Genomic DNA, 26,999 nt, shown 5'->3' with positions numbered 1-26,999 from the left:
AAAGATATTTACGCCATATCTTATGGTAGATCTTTCTAGTGACAGGCTTACGTGCCTGAATCAAAGTATCAATGACCGAATCAGAGAACCCCGCTTAGATAAAATCAAGCGTTCAATCTCCAAGCAGTCAGCTGCAGAGAAACTAGATTCGGATGTTGGAAGGGTCCCTGAATGAGTCCTGCCTCAATGGAAGTTTCCACGGCGGCAGAGAGGACATGTCCACTAGATCGGCATACCAAGTCCTGCAAGGCCACGCAGGTGCGATTAGAATTACCGAAGCCCTCTCCTGTTTGATCCGTGCAATCACCCGAGGAAGGAGAGCAAACGGTGGAAACACATAAGCTAGGTTGAATGACCAAGGCACTGCCAAGGCATCTATCAGTTCGGCCTGAGGATCCCTTGACCTGGATCTGTATCTTGGGAGCTTGGCATTCTGACGAGACGCCATCAGATCCAATTCCGGTCTGTCCCATCTGAGAATCAGAATGGCAAAGACCACCGGATGGGGTTCCCACTCCCCCGGATGAAACGTCTGTCTGCTTAAAAAGTCTGCTTTCCAGCTTAAAAAGTCTGCTTCTCAGTTGTCCACTCCTAGGATGTAGATTGCTGACAGATAAAAGTGAGCCTCCACACATCGAATTATCTTGGATACTTCTGTCATCGCTAAGGGACTCCTTGTTCCTCCCTGATGATTGATGTAAGCCACAGTCGTGATGTTGTCCGACTAAAAAAGGATGAATTTGGCCGAAGCCAACTGAGGCCAAGCCTGAAGCGCATTGAATATTGCTCTCAATTCCAGAATATTGATCGGAAGTAGAGACTCTGAGTCCACACACCCTGAGCTTTTAGGGAATTCCAGACTGCACCCCAACCTAGTAGACTGGCGTCCGTTGTCACTATCACCCATGAGGGTCTGCGGAAGCACGTCCCTTGGGACAGATGATCCGGCGACAACCACCAAAGAAGAGAGTCTCTTGTCTCCTGATCCAGATCTATCGGAGGAGACAAATTTGCATAATCTCCATTCCACTGCCTGAGCATGCTCAGTTGTAGCGATCTGAGATGAAAACGAGCAAACAGAATGATGTCCATTGCCGCCACAATCAATCCAATTACCTCCATGCATTGAGCCACTGAAGCCGAGGATTGGACTGAAGGGCTCGGCATGAATTCAGAATCTTTAACTTTCTGACCTCAGTCAAGAAAATTTTCATGGATAAGGAATCTATGAGAGTTCCCAAGAAGGGAACCCTTGTCTGTGGAAGTAATGAACTCTTTTCTAGATTCACTTTCCACCGTGAGTCCTCAGAAAGTACAGAACCATGAGATTTTGTCAGATGGTAAGACGCCGCCTGGATCAGAATATCGTCCAGATAAGGCGCCACTGCAATGCCCCGCGGCCTGAGAACCGCCAGAAGTGACCCTATAACCTTTGTGAAGATCCTGGGTGCTGTGGCCAACCCGAATGGAAGAGCCACAAACTGAAAATGTTTGTCCAGGAAGGCAAACCTTAGGAACTGGTGATGATCCTTGTGGATAGGAATATGAAGATATGCATCCTTCAAGTCCACGGTTGTCATATATTGACCCTCTTGGATCAATGGCAGAATTGTTCGAATAGTCTCCATCTTGAAGGATGGGACTCTGAGAAACTTGTTTAGACCTTTTAGATCTAAAATAGGTTGAAACGTGCCCTCTTTTTTGGGGACCACGACAAGATTTGAGTAAAATCCCTGCCCCTGTTCCAGTATTGGAACGGGACGAATTACTCCCATAGTAGAGAGGTCTTTTACACAATGTAAGAACGCCTCTCTTTTTATCTGGCCTACAGACAATCGTGAAAGAAGAAACCTCCCCCTTGGGAGAGAATTTTTGAATTCCAGTTGATACCCTTGGGACACGATTTCCAGTGTCCAGGGGTCCTGAACATCCCTTACCCAAGCCTGGGCAAAGAGAGAAAGTCTGCCCCCTACTAGATCCGGTCCCGGATCGGGGGCCACCCCGTCATGCTGTCTTGGTAGCAGCAGCAGGCTTCTTGGGTTGTTTACCCTTGTTCCAAGCCTGGTTGGGTCTCCAGACGGACTTGGCCTGAGCAAAATTCCCTTCCTGTTTAGCGGAGGAAGAATAGGGGACTCCTTTGAAGTTCTGAAAGGCACAAAAATTATTTTGTTTATCCCTTAGTTTAGCTGTTCTATCCTGAGGTAGGAGATGACCCTTACCTCCCGTAATGTCAGAAATGATTTCTTTCAAGTCGGGCCTGAATAGGGTTTTGCCCTTGAAAGGAATAGCCAAAAGCTTTGACTTAGATGACACATCAGCAGACCAAGATTTTAACCATAACGCTCTACGCGCTAAAATGGCAAATCCAGCATTCTTAGCCGCCAATTTGGCAATCTGAAAGGCGGCATCCGTAATAAAAGAATTAGCCAGCTCAAGAGCCTTAATTCTATCTAAAATGTCCTCTAAAGGAGTCTCAGTCTTAAAAGACTCTAAGGCGTCAAACCAGAAGGCCGCCGCAGTGGTAACTGGTACAATGCAGGCCGTCGGTTGTATGGTTATCACTTTTCAGGCCCCTGCACCTCGCCACAGCTCTGCTGCGGCGCCTACCTGCCCCCAGATCACACTGATCCTCCTGAAGTAGCGCTCTCAATTCTCTCTGTACCCCACGAGTACAAACTGACTCAGGTCCCACCGGAGCTTCAGAACCTTGCTGCCAATGCGGAAAACTACTGCGCAACTGAGCGCGCGAAAATAGGCCCTGCCCATCGTGGGCGTAACTCGAGCCGTACCAAGAACTGCATGGGAAGACAAAATAACATGCCGGTCCTCCAGCTTATACTAAAATAAAGCCATGTGCCCCCTCATATACACGCACTTTACACAATAAAGCGCAACCTCAGTGAATAATGTCCTCTGTCAAGCCAGTTATAACAACATCATAACGGCAGCCAGCAAACCGCATCTCCCAGCGTCAGCCCACACAGCATATTTAAAGTGAAACACCAAACACACTATTAAATAATCACAATAAAAGGGAATTCCAGGTACACCATGTCTTCTATAGTGCATACCGATTACCCCTCCCCAGTTAGGGAATAATGTCAGTGTGTTCTGATGTAACAAGTCTCCCCAGAAACAAAAGACTGAACATACCTCAATGCTGCTTGTAGCATGTCACAGTTCTCCACACTGAAGATATTTCTTAACACTACCTTCAACCGCTCTGTGGGAACCAGCAGGATCTTAGATAACGTTTGCTAAGATCATCAACATCAGGGCAGAAAAATAATATGTCTCCACTCCTCCTGGGAAGTTATAGACTGACTATTTCTCCCTGAGAAAAATAGTACTCACTGGCACCATTTTAAAATAAAAAAACACCTCACTTTACCTCTTCCTATCACTAACACAGGCAAAGAGAATGACTGGGGTGGGAGGGAAAGGAGGAGCTATATATACAGCATTGATGTGGTGCTCCTTGCCACTTCCTGCTAAACAGGAGGCGTAATCCCATAAGTAAGGATGAAATCCGTGGACTCGTCATATCTTGTAAAAGAAATTGATAATAGGAGTAAATTAGAAAGTTGCTTAAAATTGCATGCTCTATCTGAATCACGAAAGAAAAAAATTGGGTTAAGTGTCCCTTTAAGTATCTCAGAAACTGCTGATCTCTGGGGACTTTTATACAGAATAGTTTATGGAGAATGGTGCGAAAAACAAAAAAAAACATAATTTATGTAAGAACTTACCTGATAAATTCATTTTTTTCATATTAGCAAGAGTCCATGAGCTAGTGACGTATGGGATATACATTCCTACCAGGAGGAGCAAAGTTTCCCAAACCTTAAAATGCCTATAAATACACCCCTCACCACACCCACAATTCAGTTTAACGAATAGCCAAGAAGTGGGGTGATAAGAAAGGAGCGAAAGCATCAAAAAATAGGGAATTGGAATAATTGTGCTTTATACAAAAAAATCATAACCACCACAAAAAAGGGTGGGCCTCATGGACTCTTGCTAATATGAAAGAAATTAATTTATCAGGTAAGTTCTTACATAAATTATGTTTCTTTCATGTAATTAGCAAGAGTCCATGAGCTAGTGACGTATGGGATATACATTCCTACCAGGAGGGGCAAAGTTTCCCAAACCTCAAAATGCCTACAAATACACCCCTCACCACACCCACAAATCAGTTTTACAAACTTTGCCTCCTATGGAGGTGGTGAAGTAAGTTTGTGCTAGATTCTACGTTGATATGCGCTCCGCAGCAGGTTGGAGCCCGGTTTTCCTCTCAGCGTGCAGTGAATGTCAGAGGGATGTGAGGAGAGTATTGCCTATTTTGAATGCAGTGATCTCCTTCTATGGGGTCTATTTCATAGGTTCTCTGTTATCGGTCGTAGAGATTCATCTCTTACCTCCCTTTTCAGATCGACGATATACTCATATATATACCATTACCTCTGCTGATTTTCGTTTCAGTACTGGTTTGGCTTTCTACAAACATGTAGATGAGTGTCCTGGGGTAAGTAAGTCTTATTTTCTGTGACACTCTAAGCTATGGTTGGGCACTTTTTAAATAAAGTTCTAAATATATGTATTTAAACATTTATTTGCCTTGACTCAGGATGTTCAACATTCCTTATTTTCAGACAGTCAGTTTCATATTTGGGATAATGCACTTGAATCAATTATTTTTCTTACCTTAAAAATTTGACTTTTTTCCCTGTGGGCTGTTAGGCTCGCGGGGGCTGAAAATGCTTCATTTTATTGCGTCATTCTTGGCGCGGACTTTTTTGGCGCAAAAAATCTTTTCTGTTTCCGGCGTCATACGTGTCGCCGGAAGTTGCGTCATTTTTTGACGTTCTTTTGCGCCAAAAATGTCGGCGTTCCGGACGTGGCGTCATTTTTGGCCGTCTAATTTGGCGCTAAAAAAATATGGGCGTCGCTTTTGTCTCCACATAATTTAAGTCTCATTTTTCTTTGCTTCTGGTTGCTAGAAGCTTGTTCCTTGGCATTTTTTCCCATTCCTGAAACTGTCATTTAAGGAATTTGATCAATTTTGCTTTATATGTTGTTTTTTCTCTTACATATTGCAAGATGTCTCACGTTGCATCTGAGTCAGAAGATACTTCAGGAAAATCGCTGTCTGGTGCTGGAACTACCAAAGCTAAGTGTATCTGCTGTAAACTTTTGGTAGCTGTTCCTCCAGCTGTTGTTTGTATTAATTGTCATGACAAACTTGTTAATGCAGATAATATTTCCTTTAGTAATGTACCATTACCTGTTGCAGTTCCATCAACATTTAATGTTCAGAATGTTCCTGATAACATAAGAGATTTTGTTTCTGAATCCATCAAGAAGGCTATGTCTGTTATTCCTCCTTCTAGTAAACATAAAAAATCTTTTAAAACTTCTCTTTATACAGATGAATTTTTAAATGAACATCATCATTCTGATTCTAATGACTTTTCTGGTTCAGAGGATTCTGTCTCAGAGGTTGATGCTGATAAATCTTCATATTTATTTAAAATGGAATTTATTCTTTCTTTACTTAAAGAAGTACTAATTGCTTTAGAAATTGAGGATTCTGGTCCTCTTGATACTAAATCTAAACGTTTAGATAAGGTCTTTAAATCTCCTGTGGTTATTCCAGAAGTTTTTCCTGTTCCTGGTGCTATTTCTGAAGTAATTTCCAGAGAATGGAATAATTTGGGTAATTCATTTACTCCTTCTAAACGTTTTAAGCAATTATATCCTGTGCCGTCTGACAGATTAGAATTTTGGGACAAAATACCTAAAGTTGATGGGGCTATTTCTACCCTTGCTAAACGTAATACTATTCCTACGTCAGATGGTACTTCCTTTAAGGATCCTTTAGATAGGAAAATTGAATCCTTTCTAAGAAAAGCTTATCTGTGTTCAGGTAATCTTCTTAGACCTGCTATATCATTGGCTGATGTTGCTGCAGCTTCAACTTTTTGGTTGGAAACTTTAGCGCAACAAGTAACAGATCATGATTCTCATAATATTATTATTCTTCTTCAACATGCTAATAATTTTATCTGTGATGCCACTTTTGATATTATCAGAGTTGATGTCAGGTTTATGTCTCTAGCTATTTTAGCTAGAAGAGCTTTATGGCTTAAAACTTGGAATGCTGATATGTCTTCTAAATCGACTCTACTTTCCATTTCTTTCCAGGGTAACAAATTATTTGGTTCTCAGTTGGATTCTATTATCTCAACTGTTACTGGTGGGAAAGGAACTTTTTTACCACAGGATAAAAAATCTAAGGGTAAAAACAGGGCTAATAATCGTTTTCGTTCCTTTCGTTTCAACAAAGAACAAAAGCCTGATCCTTCATCCTCAGGAGCAGTTTCAGTTTGGAAACCATCTCCAGTCTGGAATAAATCCAAGCCTTCTAGGAAAGCAAAGCCAGCTTCTAAGTCCACATGAAGGTGCGGCCCTCATTCCAGCTCAGCTGGTAGGGGGCAGGTTACGTTTTTTCAAAGAAATTTGGATCAATTCTGTTCACAATCTTTGGATTCAGAACATTGTTTCAGAAGGGTACAGAATTGGTTTCAAGATAAGACCTCCTGCAAAGAGATTTTTTCTTTCCCGTGTCCCAGTAAATCCAGTGAAAGCTCAAGCATTTCTGAAATGTGTTTCAGATCTAGAGTTGGCTGGAGTAATTATGCCAGTTCCAGTTCTGGAACAGGGGCTGGGGTTTTATTCGAATCTCTTCATTGTACCAAAGAAGGAGAATTCCTTCAGACCAGTTCTGGATCTAAAAATATTGAATCGTTATGTAAGGATACCAACGTTCAAAATGGTAACTGTAAGGACTATCTTGCCTTTTGTTCAACAAGGGCATTATATGTCCACAATAGATTTACAGGATGCATATCTGCATATTCCGATTCATCCAGATCATTATCAGTTCCTGAGATTCTCTTTTCTGGACAAGCATTACCAGTTTGTGGCTCTGCCGTTTGGCCTAGCTACAGCTCCAAGAATTTTTACAAAGGTTCTCGGTGCCCTTCTGTCTGTAATCAGAGAACAGGGTATTGTGGTATTTCCTTATTTGGACGATATCTTGGTACTTGCTCAGTCTTTACATTTAGCAGAATCTCATACGAATTGACTTGTGTTGTTTTTTCAAGATCATGGTTGGAGGATCAATTCACTAAAAAGTTCATTGATTCCTCAGACAAGGGTAACCTTTCTGGGTTTCCAGATAGATTCAGTGTCCATGACTCTGTCTTTGACAGACAAGAGACGTCTAAAATTGATTTCAGCTTGTCGAAACCTTCAGTCACAATCATTCCCTTCGGTAGCCTTATGCATGGAAATTCTAGGTCTTATGACTGCTGCATCGGACGCGATCCCCTTTGCTCGTTTTCACATGCGACCTCTTCAGCTCTGTATGCTGAATCAATGGTGCAGGGATTACACAAAGATATCTCAATTAATATCTTTAAAACCGATTGTACGACACTCCCTAACGTGGTGGACAGATCACCATCGTTTAATTCAGGGGGCTTCTTTTGTTCTTCCGACCTGGACTGTAATTTCAACAGATGCAAGTCTTACAGGTTGGGGAGCTGTGTGGGGATCTCTGACGGCACAAGGAGTTTGGGAATCTCAGGAGGTGAGATTACCGATCAATATTTTGGAACTCCGTGCAATTTTCAGAGCTCTTCAGTCTTGGCCTCTTCTGAAGAGAGAATTGTTCATTTGTTTTCAGACAGACAATGTCACAACTGTGGCATACATCAATCATCAAGGAGGGACTCACAGTCCTCTGGCTATGAAAGAAGTATCTCGAATTCTGGTTTGGGCGGAATCCAGCTCCTGTCTAATCTCTGCGGTTCATATCCCAGGTATAGACAATTGGGAAGCGGATTATCTCAGTCGCCAAACGTTGCATCCGGGCGAATGGTCTCTTCACCCAGAGGTATTTCTTCAGATTGTTCAAATGTGGGAGCTTCCAGAAATAGATCTGATGGCGTCTCATCTAATCAAGAAACTTCACAGGTATCTGTCCAGATCCCGGGATCCTCAGGCGGAAGCAGTGGATGCATTATCACTTCCTTGGAAGTATCATCCTGCCTATATCTTTCCGCCTCTAGTTCTTCTTCCAAGAGTAATCTCCAAGATTCTGAAGGAATGCTTGTTTGTTCTGCTGGTAGCTCCGGCATGGCCTCACAGGTTTTGGTATGCTGATCTTGTCCGGATGGCCTCTTGCCATCTGTGGACTCTTCCGCTAAGACCAGACCTTCTGTCGCAAGGTCCTTTTTTCCATCAGGATCTCAAATCCTTAAATTTAAAGGTATGGAGATTGAACGCTTGATTCTTGGTCAAAGAGGTTTCTCTGATTCTGTGATTAATACTATGTTACAGGCTCGTAAATCTGTATCCAGAGAGATATATTATAGAGTCTGGAAGACTTATATTTCTTGGTGTCTTTCTCATCATTTTTCTTGGCATTCTTTTAGAATTCCGAGAATTTTACAGTTTCTTCAGGATGGTTTAGATAAAGGTTTATCCGCAAGTTCTTTGAAAGGACAAATCTCTGCTCTTTCTGTTCTTTTTCACAGAAAGATTTCTAATCTTCCTGATATTCATTGTTTTGTACAAGCTTTGGTTCGTATAAAACCTGTCATTAAGTCAATTTCTCCTCCTTGGAGTTTGAATTTGGTTCTGGGGGCTCTTCAAGCTCCTCCTTTTGAACCCATGCATTCATTGGACATTAAATTACTTTCTTGGAAAGTTTTGTTCCTTTTGGCGATCTCTTCTGCCAGAAGAGTCTCTGAATTATCTGCTCTTTCTTGTGAGTCTCCTTTTCTGATTTTTCATCAGGATAAGGCGGTGTTGCGAACTTCTTTTGAATTTTTACCTAAGGTTGTGAATTCCAACAACATTAGTAGAGAAATTGTGGTTCCCTCATTATGTCCTAATCCTAAGAATTCTAAGGAGAAATCGTTGCATTCTTTGGATGTTGTTAGAGCTTTGAAATATTATGTTGAAGCTACTAAGTCTTTCCGAAAGACTTCTAGTTTATTTGTTATCTTTTCCGGTTCTAGAAAAGGCCAGAAAGCTTCTGCCATTTCTTTGGCATCTTGGTTGAAATCTTTAATTCATCATGCCTATGTAGAGTCGGGTAAAACTCCGCCTCAAAGGATTACAGCTCATTCTACTAGGTCAGTTTCTACTTCCTGGGCGTTTAGGAATGAAGCTTCGGTTGATCAGATTTGCAAAGCAGCAACTTGGTCCTCTTTGCATACTTTTACTAAATTCTACCATTTTGATGTATTTTCTTCTTCTGAAGCAGTTTTTGGTAGAAAAGTACTTCAGGCAGCGGTTTCAGTTTGAATCTTCTGTTTATGTTTTTCATTAAACTTTATTTTGGGTGTGGATTATTTTCAGCAGGAATTGGCTGTCTTTATTTTATCCCTCTCTCTCTAGTGACTCTTGCGTGGAAAGATCCACATCTTGGGTAGTCATTATCCCATACGTCACTAGCTCATGGACTCTTGCTAATTACATGAAAGAAAACATAATTTATGTAAGAACTTACCTGATAAATTCATTTCTTTCATATTAGCAAGAGTCCATGAGGCCCGCCCTTTTTTGTGGTGGTTATGATTTTTTTGTATAAAGCACAATTATTCCAATTCCTTATTTTATATGCTTTCGCACTTTTTTCTTATCACCCCACTTCTTGGCTATTCGTTAAACTGATTTGTGGGTGTGGTGAGGGGTGTATTTGTAGGCATTTTGAGGTTTGGGAAACTTTGCCCCTCCTGGTAGGAATGTATATCCCATACGTCATTAGCTCATGGACTCTTGCTAATATGAAAGAAATGAATTTATCAGGTAAGTTCTTACATAAATTATGTTTTTCTTTCATGTAATTAGCAAGAGTCCATGAGCTAGTGACGTATGGGATAGCAAATACCCAAGATGTGGAACTTCCACGCAAGAGTCACTAGAGAGGGAGGGATAAAATAAAGACAGCCAATTCCGCTGAAAAATTAATCCACTACCCAAATCAAAAAAGTTTCAATTTTTATAATGAAAAAAACTGAAATTATAAGCAGAAGAATCAAACTGAAACAGCTGCCTGAAGTACCATTCTATCAAAACTGCTTCTAAAGAAGAGAAAACATCAAAATGGTAGAACATAGTAAAAGTATGCAAAGAAGACCAAGTCATTGCTTTGCAAATCTGATCAACAGAAGCTTCATTCTTAAAAAGCCCAGGAAGTAGAAACTTACCTAGTAGAATGAGCCGTAATCCTCCGAGGCGGGAATCCACCCAACTCCAAATAAGCATGATGAATCAAAAGTTTAAGCAAGATGCCAAATAAATGGCAGAAGCCTTTTGACCTTCCTAAAACCAGAAAAGATAAAAAATAGACTAGAAGTCTATCTGAAATCTGAATAGCTTCAACATAGAATTTCAAAAACTCTTACCATATCCAAAGAAAGTAAGAATCTCACCAAAGAAGTCTTAGGAAAACAATAATTCCTCCCTAATGTTTGTTAGAATTTACAACTTTAGGTAAGAATTGAAATGAGGACAGCAAAAACCACCTTATCCTGATGAAAAAAAAAATCAGAAAAAAGATTCACAAGAAAGAACAGATAATTCAAAAACTGTTCTAGCTGAAGAGATGTCCAAAAAGAACAATACTTTCCATGAAAGTAAATAATGTCCAGAGCAAGTATATGCTCAAAATAGAAGAGCCTGAAAAGCCTTCAGAACCAAATTAAGACTCCAAGGAGGAGAAATTGGCTTAATGACAGGTTTGATACGAATCAAAACCTGAACAAAATGATGAATATCAGGAAGTAACACTGCCTTATCCTGATGAAAAATCAGAAAAGGATATTCACAAAAAAAGAGCAGATAACTCAAAAACTCTTCTAGCAGAAGAAATAACCAAAAGGAACAATACTTTTCCAAGAAAGTAATTTAATGTTCAGAGAATGCATAGTTTCAAACGGAGGAGCCTGTAAAGCCCTCAGCACCAAATTGAGACTCCAAAGAGGAGAGACTGAATTAATGACAGGCTTGATACGGACCAAAGCCTGTATAAAACAATGAATATCAGGATGATTAGCAATCTTTCTGTGAAAAAAGAACAGAAAGAGTAGAGATTTGTCCTATCAAAGAACTGAAGACAAAACCTTATCCAAACCAACCTGAAAAAATAAAATTCTATGAATTTTAAAAGAATGCCAAGAAAAGTAGGTCTTCCAGACTCAATAATAAATCTTTCTAGAGACAGATTTACGAGCCTGAAACATAGTATTAATCAATGAGTCAGAGAAACCTCTATGACTAAAAATCAAGCGTTCAATCTCCATCCCTTCAAATTTAATGATTTGAGATCCTGATGGAAAAAATGGGCCTTGAGAAAGAAGGTCTGGTTTAAACGGAAGTGTCCAAGGTTGGCAACTGGCCATCCGAATGAGATCCGCATACCAAAACCTGAGAGGCCATGCTGGAGCCACCAGCAGAACAAACAAATACTCCATAAGAATTTTGGAAATCACTTTGGAAGAAGAACTAGAGGCGGAAAGAAATAGGCAAAAAGATAATTCCAAAGAAATGTCAATGCATACACTACTTCCGCCTGAGGATCCCCGGACCTGAATAGGCCCCTGGGAAGTTCTTATTCAGATGAGATGCCAACAGATCTATTTCTAGAAATGCTCACATCTGAAAAACATAACTGGGTATGAGAGACCATTCTCCCGGATGTAAAGCTTGATTAACAGAGATAATCCGCTTCCCAAATATCTATACCTGGGGAAAAAAACACAGAATTTAGATAGGAGCTGGATTAAGCCCAAGCTAATATCCGAGACACTTCTGTTACAGCCTAAGGACTGATAGTCCTACCCTGATGATAGACATACACCATAGTTGTGATATTGTCTGAAAAACAAACGTCTCTTCTTCAAAAAGAAACTAACTGAAAAACTTTGAGAATGCACGGAGTTCTAAAATATCAAATGGTAATCTCGCCTCCTGAGATTTCCAAACCCCTTGTGCTGACAGAGATCCTCAGACAGCCTCCCAACCAAAAAGACGCACATCTGTAGAGATCATGGGCCAGGTTGAAAGAAACGAAGAGACCTGTAGAACTAAATGATGGTGATCTTAACCACCAAATCAAGAGAGATAAATATTAGGATTCAAAGATTTAAAATGTGAAATCCTAGAATCCCTGCACCATAATTCAGCATAAAAGACTGGAAAGGTTCTTTCTATTGAAAATGAGCCAAAGGAATTGAATCCAATGCTGTGGCCATAAGACCTAAAACTTATATGCATATATAGCAACTGAAGGAAAAAATAGAGACTAAAGGTACCGACAGACGGAACCCAATAAAATTGTCCCTTGTCTGATAGAGACAAACACAGTGACACAAACTATCTGGAAACCTAAAAAAAGGTGACCCTTGTGTGAGGAATCAAGAGCTTTTGAAAAAAATATCCTCTAACTATGTCCTGGAAGAACAAAGTGAATCATATGAGATTCCGCATCCTCAGAAAATAATCTGAATGAAAACAGAAAAATGAAAATATGCATTTATTGTATCTAATGAAAACAAATAATGCCATCACTGACCAAAAAAAGGCAAAATAGTTTGAATAAAACTCCAAAACCCAGTTCCTAAAAATAGAACTGAAAGAAATACCCCAGAAAATTCCAGGTCTGAGCAGCGCTTGAACCCCACGGGTGATCAGCCATGCTTCAACAGTACCCAAAATATATAGGACTGAAACACACTTAAAGAAAGTGTTAGCCTTACTGGAATAGCTGGAATATAATAGAGAAAAAAAAGACTTCTCACAGACGGATTATTCTGAACTTATTCTGTACCCAAAATCAAAGAAATTTGGACCGAATAGAACAAAAAAGTCTTAACCTGCCCCTTACCAGCCGAGCTGGAATACGGCACCTACATCGCAATTTTAGGGAGCTGATTTTGAACTGAAAAATTTCCAATTAAAAACATGTTACTTGGGAAAGAATTCAGGAATTCGTTCCTTAATAAGAACAACCAAACTAACATAAGCTTAAAGTTTTAGTCTTAGAACTCAATCTTGAAGCCCAGAGTAACAGTTAAGAATTGAATCCAATTATAAAACAAATAATTGATTATCTTAGAACAAAAGAAATATGGAGTTTTAGAAATCACAAAATTCTTCTAGCTAAAACAGCTAAAGACATAGATTAAACCTCATTTGCAAAAATATTCAATAAAATGAAGACACAAATGAAATTATTAGCATGATAGTCCAGTTAAAGGACCAGTCAAAACACTGGACTTGCATAATCAATAAATGCAAAACAAGACAAATGCAACAGCACCTAGTCTAGTAAATTTTGTCCCTTTAACAATGCTAAAATAAATCATAATCTGATACTTGATCTTAAAGTAAACAGAAAAAAATGAAGCAATTGCAACATCATCCAAATAAATCACAGGTCCAAGAAAAGTACTAAATAATTTTCCATAAATAAGATACAACCATCTAAAGGAAAATAAATACTATTTTGATATAGAAACAATAGCATAATTAGTAGGAGTAGAGATAGCCCCAATAAATTGGAGAACCCTCCAAATTGAATTTAATGTCCGGCAAAGAATATAGTTTAAAACCTTTGAAGAAGGAATAAAAGAAAATTCTCAGCCTATTCCATTCCCTAGTATGAGGAACTGGAAAAACAAAACAAAAAACTCTGAAAACACAGAAGAATAAATAAGCAGAAATAAAATGTTAGCTAGTCTTGAAAAAGAACTAGTTATCTTAATATCCAAAATAATCAACACCTTTTCAACAAAGAACAAATGTACTTTAATAAAAAAATAAAAAAGTAGATTTGTTAGTGTTAAATATCTGATGAAGAAAATTCTGAATGAGAAAAAAACATCATCAGAGAAGGATAAATTATTATGTTGTTGGTCATTTGAAACTTCAATAATTAAAAAAAAAGTTTGAAAAAGACCTAAAAATTTTATTAGAAGGCACAAAGTCAGACAAAGCCTTTAAAATAGAATCAGAAAAATTATCTTATAAATCTTCCAAGTATTTCTTGTACATAAGATGTAAAGAGAATAGCAATATATAAAGCATACATACTAATGGATTCTGCATATAAAAGTTTAACATGAAACTTATAACAAACCATAGCTAAAGATAAACATGAAAAATAAATGAACTTAGCTTTGGTAGGACTGAACTCAGTCAACGGAATCCCTTAGTACGTTTTGAAACAGGAACAGTGAAATCTTGCAATATGTAATAGAAAAAAACTAAATTTAAAGCAAAATTATCAAATTCCTTAAATGACAGTTTCAGGAATGGGAGAGAATGCAAAATAATAAGCTTCTAGAAACCAGAAGCAATAAAAAAGTGAGGTTTAAATAATGTGAGGAAAAAAGTGGAACAAAAAAGATGCTCACATTTTTTGGCGCCAAATACGACGCCCACATTATTGGCGCCCATATATTTGGTGCCAAATACAACGCCCATATATTTGGCGCCAAATATGACGCCACATCCTCTGACGCCGAAACTGACGCCCACATTTTTTGGCGCACAAAAATGTCTGAATACGCATGCGTCAAAAAAATGACGTTAACAGAATACAACTTCCGGCGTCAACTACGGCGCCGGAAATGACAAATTTTTGCGCCAGAAAAGTCCACGCCAAAAATGACGCAATAAAAAACATAATTTATGCTTACCTGATAAATTTATTTCTCTTGTAGTGTAGTCAGTCCACGGGTCATCCATTACTTATGGAATATATCTCTTCCTAACAGGAAGCTGCAAGAGGATCACCCAAGCAGAGCTGCTATATAGCTCCTCCCCTCACATGTCATATTCAGTCATTCGACCAAAGCAGACGAGAAAGGAGAAACCATAGGGTGCAGTGGTGACTGGAGTTTAAATAAAATTTAGATCTGCCTTAAAGACAGGGCGGGCCGTGGACTGACTACACTACAAGAGAAATAAATTTATCAGGTAAGCATAAATTATGTTTTCTCTTGTTAAGTGTAGTCAGTCCACGGGTCATCCATTACTTATGGAATACCAATACCAAAGCTAAAGTACACGGATGAAGGGAGGGACAAGGCAGGAGCATTAAACAGAAGGAACCACTGCCTGAAGTACCTTTCTCCCAAAAATAGCCTCCGAAGAAGCAAAAGTGTCAAATTTGTAAAATTTTGAAAAGGTGTGAAGCGAAGACCAAGTCGCAACCTTGCAAATCTGTTCAACAGAGGCCTCATTTTTAAAGGCCCAGGTGGAAGCCACAGCTCTAGTAGAATGAGATGTAATCCTTTCAGGAGGCTGCTGTCCAGCAGTCTCATAGGCTAAACGTATTATGCTACGAAGCCAAAAAGAGAGAGAGGTAGCCGAAGCCTTTTGACCTCTTCTCTGTCCAGAGTAAACGACAAACAGGGAAGAAGTTTGACGAAAATTTTTAGTTGCCTGCAAATAGAACTTCAGGGCACGGACTACGTCCAGATTATGCAAAAGTCGTTCCTTCTTTGAAGAAGGGTTAGGACACAGTGATGGAACAACAATCTCTTGATTGATATTCCTGTTAGTAACTACCTTAGGTAAGAACCCAGGTTTAGTACGCAGAACTACCTTGTCTGAATGAAAAATCAGATAAGGAGAATCACAATGTAAGGCAGATAACTCAGAGACTCTTCGAGCCGAGGAAATAGCCATCAAAAACAGAACCTTCCAGGATAACAGCTTGATATCAATGGAATGAAGGGGTTCAAATGGAACGCCTTGAAGAACGTTAAGAACTAAGTTTAAGCTCCACGGCGGAGCAACAGTCTTAAACACAGGCTTAATCCTAGCTAAAGCCTGACAAAAAGCCTGAACGTCTGGAACTTCTATTGGGCTCCACATTGGCCTTTAAACATAGTGAACAAAGAGATTCATCTGTGTCAGACATGTTTAAACAGACTAGCAATGAGACTAGCAAGCTTGGAAATACTTTTCTAAATAAATTTACAAGCAATATAAAAAACGCTACTGTGCCTTTAAGAAGCACAAAAAGCTGTCACAGTTGAAATAACAATGAACCAAAATAGTTATAGCAACCAATTTTTCACAGTAAATGTATTAAGTTAGCAAAGGATTGCACCCACCAGCAAATGGATGATTAACCCCTTAATACCCAAAAACGGATAACAATTTAATAATTAACGTTTTCATCACAGTCAAAACACACTGTCACAGGTCTGCTGTGACTGATTACCTCCCTCAAAATGAATTTTGAAGACCCCTGAGCTCTCTAGAGACGATCTGGATCATGGAGGATGAAGTAGACTGATTGTGACTGAATTTTTACTGCGCAAAAAAGCGCTAAAATAGGCCCCTCCCACTCATATTACAACAGTGGGGAAGCTCAGATAACTGTTTCTATGCAGAAAACAAAGATGGCCATGTGGTAAAAATCATGCCCCAATAAGTTTTATCACCAAGTACCTCACAAAAAACGATTAACATGCCAGTAAACGTTTTAAACATACATTTTAAAAGTTATGAAGTGTTATTAATAAGCCTGCTACCAGTCGCTTTTACTGCAGTTAAGGCTCATACATTATTTCAGTATTAACAGTATTTTCAGAGTCAATTCCATTCCTTAGAAAAATACATTCAGTGTACACACACTCATCAGCCTAATACCAGTCGCTATCACTGCATTTAAGGCTGAACTTACTTTACATTGGTATCAGCAGTATTTTCTCAGTCAATTCCATTCCTCAGAAAAATAATTTACTGCACATACCTCATTTGCAGGGGGGCCCTGCATGCTATTCCCCTTCTCTGAAGTTACCTCACTCCTCAGATGAGAACAGCCAGTGGATCTTAGTTACGTCTGCCAAGATCATAGAAAACACAGGCAGATTCTTCTTCTAATGCTGCCTGAGAACAAACAGCACACTCCGGTGCCATTTAAAATAACAAACTTTTGATTGTAGAAATAAACTAAGTTAAAAAACACCACAGACCTCTCACAGCGACCTATCTTTAGTTAGGCTGCAAGAGAATGACTGAATATGACATGTGAGGGGAGGAGCTATATAGCAGCTCTGCTTGGGTGATCCTCTTGCAGCTTCCTGTTAGGAAGAGATATATTCCATAAGTAATGGATGACCCGTGGACTGACTACACTTAACAAGAGAAAGAAACATTTTCTGCCCCCGCGAGCCTGACAGCACGCAGGAAAAAATGGTCAATTGAAAATTTTTAAGGTAAAGAAAAAATAATTTGAAATGCATTATCCCAAATAATGAAACTGACAGTCTGAATTTTAAAGGAATACTGATTATCCTGAATCAAGGCAAATATAAGTTTATAGACATATATTTAGAACTTTACATATAAAGTGCCCAACCATAGCTTAGAGTGTCACAAAAAAATAAGATTTACTTACCCCAGGACACTCATCTACATATAGTAGATAGCCAAACCAGTACTGAAACGAGAATCAGTAGAGGTAATGGTATATAAGAGTATATCGTCGATCTGAAAAGGGAGGTAGGAGAAGAAATCTCTACGACCGATAACAGAGAACCTATGAAATAGATCCCGTAGAAGGAGACCATTGAATTCAAATAGGCAATACTCTTCTTCACATCCCTCTGACATTCACTGCACTCTGAGAGGAAAACCGGGCTCCAGCCTGCTGCGAAGCGCATATCAACATAGAATCTAGCACAAACTTACTTCACCACCTCCATGGGAGGCAAAGTTTGTAAAACTGAATTGTGGGTGTGGTGAGGGGTGTATTTGTAGGCATTTTAAGGTTTGGGAAACTTTGCCCATCCTGGTAGGAATGTATATCCCATACGTCACTAGCTCATGGACTCTTGCTAATTACATGAAAGAAAAAACATTAAAGTGAGCAGTTTTGTGGTCGTAAACCCCTTGTTAATGAGAAAAGTCATAGGAAAATGGCTAGACTGGTTAAAGCTGACAGGAAGGTGAGAGTAACTGGATTGACCATGTTATAACAGTGCAAAGCAGAAGAGCACCGCTGAGCACACAAAACAAGCTTGGCACAGCAGTAGAAGTGCATACCAGACTTCACTCCTGTCAGCTCAGTACATACAACTGAGGCTACAATGGACACAGACTCACTACAACCTGGAGAGCAGAAGATTGAAATAAATGTCACCTATGTCGACTAATCTCAGTTTCTGATGTGACATCTAGATGATGGGGTCAGAATTTGTCGAAAACCAAACAAATTTATAGATCCCGTCCTACCTAGTATAAAAGACTAATACGGTTGGTAGCAGTTCTTGACAGACAAGGCCCTATAAAAAGCACTTCAGCATAATTTAAATTAACATGTAAATGAGTTCAGTGTAGTCCAATGACCTCCCCAGCCATCAGATCACAATCCAATAAAGCACCTTTGTGATAGGCTAGAACCAAAGACAGACCGTTTCGATAAGCAACCAACAAATCAGCAGCAACTCCGTAATGTTATTGTGTCAACAACTACCAGGGATTCCAGCTCATTAACACAATTAAAGAATTCAGGCTGTCCTTGGGGAACAGGCAGTCGTACCCAGTATTAGAATGTGCACCTAATAGAATGTGTGTGTGTGTGTGCGTGCAAACATCTATGTAACAGCCACTCAAATAGTCATACAACATTTCTCTGGCGCACACATGATGCATCTTACATAATCTGCACATATGACCTCCTTTACAGCATTTTGCAAATACACACAGCCAGTATATGCACATACATACAGGACTCAATATTACCGGACACTCACTTCATATATAGGGCTAGCTGGCTCTTCTTGCACGACCGGGCGTCTTGGAGATGTAGGTGGAGAAATAGGCTTCGCTTTAGCTTGTTCCTTAAAAACCAAAAACATATTCAGACAATTTCTTTATCATTGGTATTTTTAGTAAAAGTAATCAGCCCTGAGATAAAAGCCAAAGAATAGAAAAAAACAGACGACATAACAACAAATAAAGAATTTAGCACAACTATGAACGTTTACCTTAGCTGGGGGGAAGCTTCTCTTCTTTAGCAATTTACTAAAGTGCTTAGACTCCTTATGCTTGCATCTAAAACACAGTATTTTAAAGGGACAGGATACCCACAATGTTTCTTTCATGATTCAGATAGAGTACTCAATTTAAATAAGTTTCCAATTTATTTCTATTGTCAAATTTGCTTATTCTTTGTTGAAGAGATATCTAGTGTGCACAAGCCGGAAGCACTGCATGACAGGAAATAGTGCTGCCATCTAGTGCCTTGGCTAATGTGTAACATTGATGCAAAACTGCTGCCATATAGTGCTGTAGACACGTGCACGCTCCTGAACTTATCATCTTGATTTTCAACAAAGGATAACAAAAAATTAATTGAAAAAATAAATAATTAAAAAAAATAAAAAATAGAAGTACATTGGAAAGTAGTTTAAAAATGTATTTATCTAAATCGTGAAAGAAAAATTTTGGGTTTCATGTTCCTTTAACATGTTTCAGTTTTTTTTTTTAATTCTTTTGCAAAACAGATGTGGAATAAAATGGCTTCTGTATTGATCCTGTCAACCAACACAAATTTGTCATTTCCTTTTACAGGTCCGTATAACCATGTGAATATTTATGTGTGATCTCTCCCTATTGGGATTTGCAGCTAGGCTTGCCTTGGGTTATGTCAAGGGATGTGACACTTCCATGTCTTGTTTGTATGTATGCAACAAATGATATTCAGGTTGGGGACTAAATAGTAAGCACACGAGAATGTAAAATGAATTATTTCTGTTTGTTTTATCTGTGCCACCATGAGAGCTAGCTAAGTTGCAATGGGCTCTAGTCAATGCTGATAACATACGTGTCATCCTCATGAACTAGGAAGCTTGAGCACTATGTGCACTTGTAAGGGATTAAATACAAACTACACTCACTATAAATATAAGTATATTGAGGTGTAGAGAAAAGTTAAGAGATGCGCATTAAGTAATCAACTGCTAATATTTATTTTTATTTTTTGTATTGACATTGGTATTCTTAGTTGAAAGCTAAACCTAGGATGTTCATATGGTAATTTCTAATCCCTTGAAGGTGGCCTCTTCTCTCATTTATACAGTTTTTCACCACTAGAGGGTATTAGTTCATGTGTGTCACATAGATAACACTGCTCACGCACATGGAGTTCCAGGGAGCCAGCAGTTTGCTGAGGCTTATATACAAGGTAATCACAGAGGTAAAAAGTGTATTTCTATAACTGTTGGTTATGCAAAACTAGGGAATGGCTAATAAAGGGATTATCTATCTTTTTAAACAATAAAAATGCTAGTGTAGACTGTCCCTTTAATATTTTGAAAATAGTGTCAACTAAATCCTCATGAGAATAAACTATTGTACACATTACTGATGAAATAGTGGGAATCACTAATTTGGGGTGAGGAAGCAGATCACTCAGAATGTATCTTAAATTTTATACATTTACAACTTCCTAATACACAGGGCCGCAGATCAATACTTTAAAAGATTTAAGGGCTGCACGTGTAAGGCTATTAAACAAACAAGTAATATATTGCCTAAAAATGTCCAGTGGTATAGATCCAGATGTAAGGTAAAGGTGCAGGGTACCCTCTGCCTGCAAATTTTCCTTCCAGATGGTTTTCTTGAGTAGTGGTCAACCAAAAACATTTTTAGGCTTGCTTTTTTTTGTGGGGCCAAAAACACTATGGCACACATTGTTAGTTCCGCTTTTTGTCATGGGCCATCAGTTGGCGTTGCTTATTTAAATAAAGTTAAAAGTAATTGTTATTACGTGAATTTGCTATTTGAAGGACTCAAGGTACATAAGACTGTTTAGCTACTAATAAGTCACTCGGTTGATTGTCCACTGACCTCTTGGTTTTTCCGTGCTTCGTCCTGCTCTTGTTTTTCTCGATCTAGTCTCTGCTTCTTTTCAGCCTCTGTTCTCTTTCGGTCCTCCACCTCCTTCTCCTTTGCAAAGTTTTCAAAGTTTGCTCGTATGCTACTGGCTTTGGTTCCCTCTGTTGGATAAATTGAATGGTTTCAGATTCCTGCCCTGTTTATGTTCACTGCACAATTTTATAGCATTTCGCAAACCCATCTCGCTGAAGACCCTTTGCAGACAAGTCTATGGGGCCTTTTTATCAAGGACCAAATAGCCCCTGATGCACCTGTTTCCACGAGAGCCTTCAGGCTGGCTGGAAAAAGCAGTTATGAATCAGCGGTCTTAAAACCACTACTCCTTAACTGGTCCGCTGTCTCTGAGGCTGCGGACATCAATCCGCCCAATCCTATACGATCGGGTTTATTGATATTCCCTGCTAGCGGCCAATAGGCTGCAAATCTGCAGGGGGTGTCATTGCACAAGCAGTTCACCAGAACTGCTTGTGCAATGTTAAATGCCGACAGCGTATGCTACAGCGTATCATGTTGGACAGACATTGATTCATCGACCCCTATGAACGAACAGTTCAATAATGTAAATGCATAAACATCTGGTCTATTAGGGTGTCATTGGGGATTGGAGCTAGGAAACACTGCATTAATGTACTGTAAAGAAAAAGAACCATTAAATACAACAGAACTGCATAATCAACACATATATAATAAAAAGAAAATTAATTTCAAATAAGTAGCAGAATTTTTTTTTCTTATTATAAATATCAGTTCCTCCAATTCCCTATCCTGTGTATCATGGGTCAGCCATTAGCAATTACAAACACATATAAGTATATACTGTGAAGCCTTGCACATGCTCATTAGGAGCTGGTGGCTCAAAGTGTGCATAGAAAAAGGATTGGGCAAATTTTGACAATCTAAGTAAATTATAACTTTTTTTTTTTTTAAAAATGTCTATCTGAATCGTGAGTTTAATTTTGACTTTAGTGTCTCTATAACAATCTTTCAAGGGAAGGCTTTCCAAAAAAGACACGCAGAAAACCACTTATTCGCACACAGAAGCACAGCAATAAGCAAGTACCATGAAGTCCATTTATGATTTGAAAATGTATTCAATTGTTCTATCCAAAATATGCTTTACAAATGCTTAGCGCCTCTTGTTTCAGACTGTTTTATGAACCCCAAATCCTCTCTAGAACTTCCTATGTCCCCTGAATTGCCTGTTAACACCTATCCCTATACAACCTGCACAACTATTGCTGAACTAGCTATAAAACTCTATATTAATAATTACAAATCTGCCTGTATAGCACAGAAATCATCCCCATAATCCCTTTTCTTTCATATAGGTGACTAGAGTCCACAAGCTAGTTACTGATGGGATATTAATTCCTACCAGGAGGGGGAAAAGTTTGCCAAAAATCAAATGCCTACAAATACACCTCCCACCTTCCTTAGGAGGTGGTGAAGCATGATGTGCTTGATTCTTCTGTGAAAGGCGCTTCTAAGCATATTGAAGCCCAGTTCTTCTCTAAGTGTAGTGTTTGTCTGAGGGATGTGAAGGGGCCTGATGATACCATGTTTTCACCTATGGGAAATCTATTCATAAGGCTCTCTGTAAATCGGTCGCAGGGATTAATCAGCTGCTTCCCTTTACGGATTGACATTAGAATATAATACCATTACCTCTGCTGATATGTTTTAGTACTGGTTTGGCTGTTTGCTATATGTGGATGGGTGTCATACGGTAAGTATACATTTATTTTCTCAATAAAAGACACTCAGCTATGGATTGGGCACTTTTTAAGTAAAGCTTTTATATATTGTTTGTATATATGCCTTTACTCAGTAATTCAGTGCTCTTTTTAGGAACTTTAATTAGTGGCTAATATGTCTCAAAGGTGGTGGAGTTTGTGAAACATACATATTTGTGTTTGGGGACTATTAATTTATTTTTAAAGACAATTTGGCAAGTTTTTGTGTACAACCACTTTTTTTTTACTTACCTCTGTTTTTATAAAAAAAAAAAATTCAAATCTGCACGCGATGATGTATTTACGTCACGCGCCATCATTTAGCACGTTTTTGGTGCCAAACTTGCGTGACATTTTTCTAGCTTTATAAGCTCCGCTCCAAGCCTCTCGGTGCTTTAGGAAAAATCTTAGAGTTTTTGTGCAGCATTGTTTTTATAATTAGAACTATTTAATCAGATACTTCTTTTTATAAATATTCGCTCTATTTCCCATTCTCTCAAAGCCTGATTTTTATATATATATATATATAGTATATATATATATATATATATATATATATATATATATATACACACACACACACACAGATATAAAATTGGAAAAATATATCTTTTTTGCAACTATGTCTCAAGCTGAACCTGCCTCAGATGTTACCATAGGATTTGAGCTGCATGAACATGTTTCTAACAAAGCTAAGTGTTTGTTGTAAAAAAGCTGATCTAAATTCTTCAGCTCAATTATGTTGCTCTTGTGACATTTTATTACATGCTGATAATATCTCCTAGTACAAATGCATCCAGTTATTCCATCTCAGTTTAATGTACAAAGCATTCCTGTAGAAATGAAAGATTTTATTGCTGCAGCTATAGAGAAGGCAATGACTGTTATTCTGCCTTCAAATAAACGTAAAAGGATTTTGCTAAATTTTCCTAATTCTAGTGAATTCTGTACGGACAGTCAGCATAATGACGTATCCTCTACTGATGGGGTTTCCTCTGATTCAGAGGATGACACGTCAGAGACAGAAATAGACCAATCCTTTTTATTTAAAATAGAACATATTTGCTCTCTTTTAAAGGAAGTATGGTTTACTTTGGGTATTGAGGAGTCTAGACATCCTGATGATAAAGCTAGTAATCGTTTAAATTCTGTATTTAAGACTACTGTTATTACTCAAGAAATGTTTCCTATTCCAGACGCTATCTCTAATGTGATTGCTAAAGAATGGTCTAAACCTGGTAGTCCTTTTAACCCTTCTTCTAGGTTTAAAAATTGTATTCTTTGCCTGTTGCTAATCTGGAATTTTGGTAATCTGTCCCTAAGGTTGATGGGGCTATTTCCACTCTTGCTAAATGTACTACTATTCCTATGGAAGACCGTACCTCTTTTAATGATCCTTTAGATAGGAAGCTTGATTCTTATCTAAGAAGGGCATATTTACATACTGGCTATATTCTTAGACCATTTATATCTATCACTGATGTTGCTGCTGCTTCTACTTTTTGGTTGGACAGTTTAGCACAGCAGTTGTCTTCAGATCCTGAATTATCTAACATTCTCCTTTTACTTCAACATGCAAATCATTTTATTTGCGATGCTATATATTTTTTTTTAAATATTTTTATTGAGGTTATTAACAAGTACAATAAAATAAACATATACATCTAATATGAGAAATGACATATTGCTGATTGTTACATTATGCAGATATCTTAACTGGAAAAACAGCATAATTGTTATAATGTATAATAAAGTTAGAACCTCTTTTCAAAAAGTATAATTTCCTCCTGTAACACTTAGGGACACTCATGGACCCTGAGAAGTTTTGGGCACCATATAGGAGGAATTTCGATGTAATAGGTGGCCACTCATGGACCATTAATATATTAAACATTACAACCATTAGAAAACAAAAATGGAAACATGGAGCCTTAAAAGGGCAACAAAGGAATAGAGCCACAAACAAATGCACAGTCGGTACCAGCCTACAATACATAACAAAACACATGGTGGTATAAGAAGATCAGTAGGAGGGGTCTACATTTTAACACCCGTTTTTAACCAATGGAGAAGGTATAACCCTACGGTGGATGTTCAAGACGGAGATGTGCCGTATACCCACACTGGGAGGTCTGGTGGGGGCGTCTTGCGTCATATGTAGGTACCGCTAGCAGAGAGGATTTTGAACTAACTAGAGACTTAATAACTGAGATGTATCTCTCAGTCGCGGGATCACATATCTAATGATGTTCCCATCCAGAGAATATTTGGATATATGAGAGACTCAAATTGGGGCCTTGTAATGGGGAACAATCTATAAGAGGATGTTACAGCCAAGGGGCACATAGTTACATTTAGTTGACTTGTAAGTGTATAGTGCACTATGTATAAACATGACAGAGAGTAGAATCAGCTCTTATATCTCTACTAATGGGGCATCCCTAGCTTAGTTTTCTAACTGTGGTAGGTTGGGTTTGATATCTGTATTAAGCCGTCCATCGTGGCATAGATTGAAGACTCAGGTAGTTCCAGTCCTTCAGAGTGCCTAACAATGATAAAATATATAATCTGGCTTAAGGAACCCAACAGTACCCCTATTCCACATATTCCCCATTATACTCCACTGTCTGAAAACGCCAGAAGACTTTTCAGTCCTAACCGTCTCACAACCCATCTCTATAATAACTTCTTTTATTTTATTTTTTTTTTACCTGCAGGAAACAAGCAATCAGACTATACCTTATGTAGTTTAATGCCTATGTTGACACTCACTAACATAATTTAAATTAATCAAAAGTTGTATACACCGCTGTAGACCCGTAAAGGGTATCTTACTCCTGAAGAAAACTGTTTTACTACTTTTTTTTTTTGTCAGTTATGTTTCTCCTGTGGTTCTTCTGTATTTATAGAATAACAAAAAACTGATGCATGTGTAACTATTTCGCATGTTTTTCATGTTTGCACTGGCTATACAATTTTCAATAAAGCATTTGAAAAAAGAAAAAAAAAAAAATTATATATAATCTGGCTAAGTCCCAAAATAAGAAAAATATTCTAAAGCATATCTGTCTAGAGACACAATTTAGGATCAATTAAAAATGATCAATACCAGACTGTTATACGTTCTGCAATCATAATCGAAGGAACATGGACCATATAGCAAGGTTTATAAAAAGCAGATTGAAAATAAACTCTCTCTTAGATTGAGTTTGGAAACAAAAAGCTATAACTAAAGAGACCAGACATATCATCTTCAGGCGTAAAAAACTTTATACAGAACCAGGTGATATGTCTAACCCCCTGCAATGCCTTTGCGTGTAATATATGCTTAAGTAAGCAACTGTTAACAAGATAGAGTCCGGTAAACCTATATAAAGGGACAGTCTAAGGGGGTCATGCATTGTATTTTCCAAATAACATTTTGTTATCTACTACCCACTACCCACATAGTGACTTGTATCTCATGTTGGAGGCTGAGACATGGTGAATAAGTACAGATACAATTCAATTTTACCCCATTCTGCATCCATCAGTCTCAAGTGAGCTTTGCATCTTGTGCCCTCAGGGAGACTCCGGAATATCGTCTGTCGTAGGAGGGATAATCTATATGTTTCATGTTAAAAGGACAATGTCTGTTCTCATATCTTAGGTAAAAAGGATATCTATATGAGACAGTTTACCTACGATGTCCATCTTTTAGCCAATTCCAGACCTTGTAGAGAGAGAGAGACGTGCTCTGTGCTGCTTATTCTCGGCTGTAGTGGAAATGTCCATACCGCACTCTGTCTCTTGCTGCTAGTCACGGCCTCCAAATAATGTCTTACCAGGATTACCACCGGCTCACAGACTTGTGACAAGTAATATGGGGTTAAAGTAGAACGCTCCTTCCGCTGCTTAATAAATGGGGTTGCTCGTATTAAGGCACATCGCTCTGCCTGTTGATACAAGTGGTGCAGTGCCCCGTGGAGACCCGCTCTACGCCGCTTTCTTCTTTTAGTCATAGATGGTCTCTGCCTTGGTGACAGCCATTTTGCGGTTGAGGAGCGTGTAGAAAGTTTAAAGTCCCTTTGATGCGATAAGAGCCTCGCTGCCGCATGTGGCTCCAGTTTACCGAAGGTAAGCTTTGTTGGACCAATTGATACCGGAAAGGATTTAGGTACCGGCTCTTTTAGAGAAGCTCCCCATGTAGGTGTCAGCCCATCTCCAATTGTACCCGAGGTCCCTGCTTTGTATAGGTTGAGCGAGACTTCAGTGTTTTGGTCGGGG

General features: G+C 38.7%; 1 protein-coding gene across 3 annotated transcripts in view; it reads right to left on the bottom strand.

The window, feature by feature from the left end:
- Positions 1-26,999, bottom strand: part of CTTN (cortactin) — a 213,570-nt gene that overhangs the window by 37,838 nt on the left and 148,733 nt on the right. For all 3 annotated transcript variants that reach the window (XM_053720583.1, XM_053720586.1, XM_053720584.1), the window contains 2 exons: positions 20,953-21,101; positions 18,855-18,941 (listed from right to left, as the gene is read on the bottom strand). In XM_053720583.1, the coding sequence (XP_053576558.1) occupies positions 18,855-18,941; positions 20,953-21,101 (236 nt within the window). The remainder of the gene's footprint in view (positions 1-18,854; positions 18,942-20,952; positions 21,102-26,999) is intronic.

The sequence above is a fragment of the Bombina bombina genome, chromosome 7 (assembly GCF_027579735.1).
Source record: "Bombina bombina isolate aBomBom1 chromosome 7, aBomBom1.pri, whole genome shotgun sequence".
Taxonomy (NCBI): Eukaryota; Metazoa; Chordata; class Amphibia; order Anura; family Bombinatoridae; genus Bombina; species Bombina bombina.
Note: the sequence above shows the minus strand (reverse complement) of the source record. Positions and strands in the feature narration are given on the sequence as shown.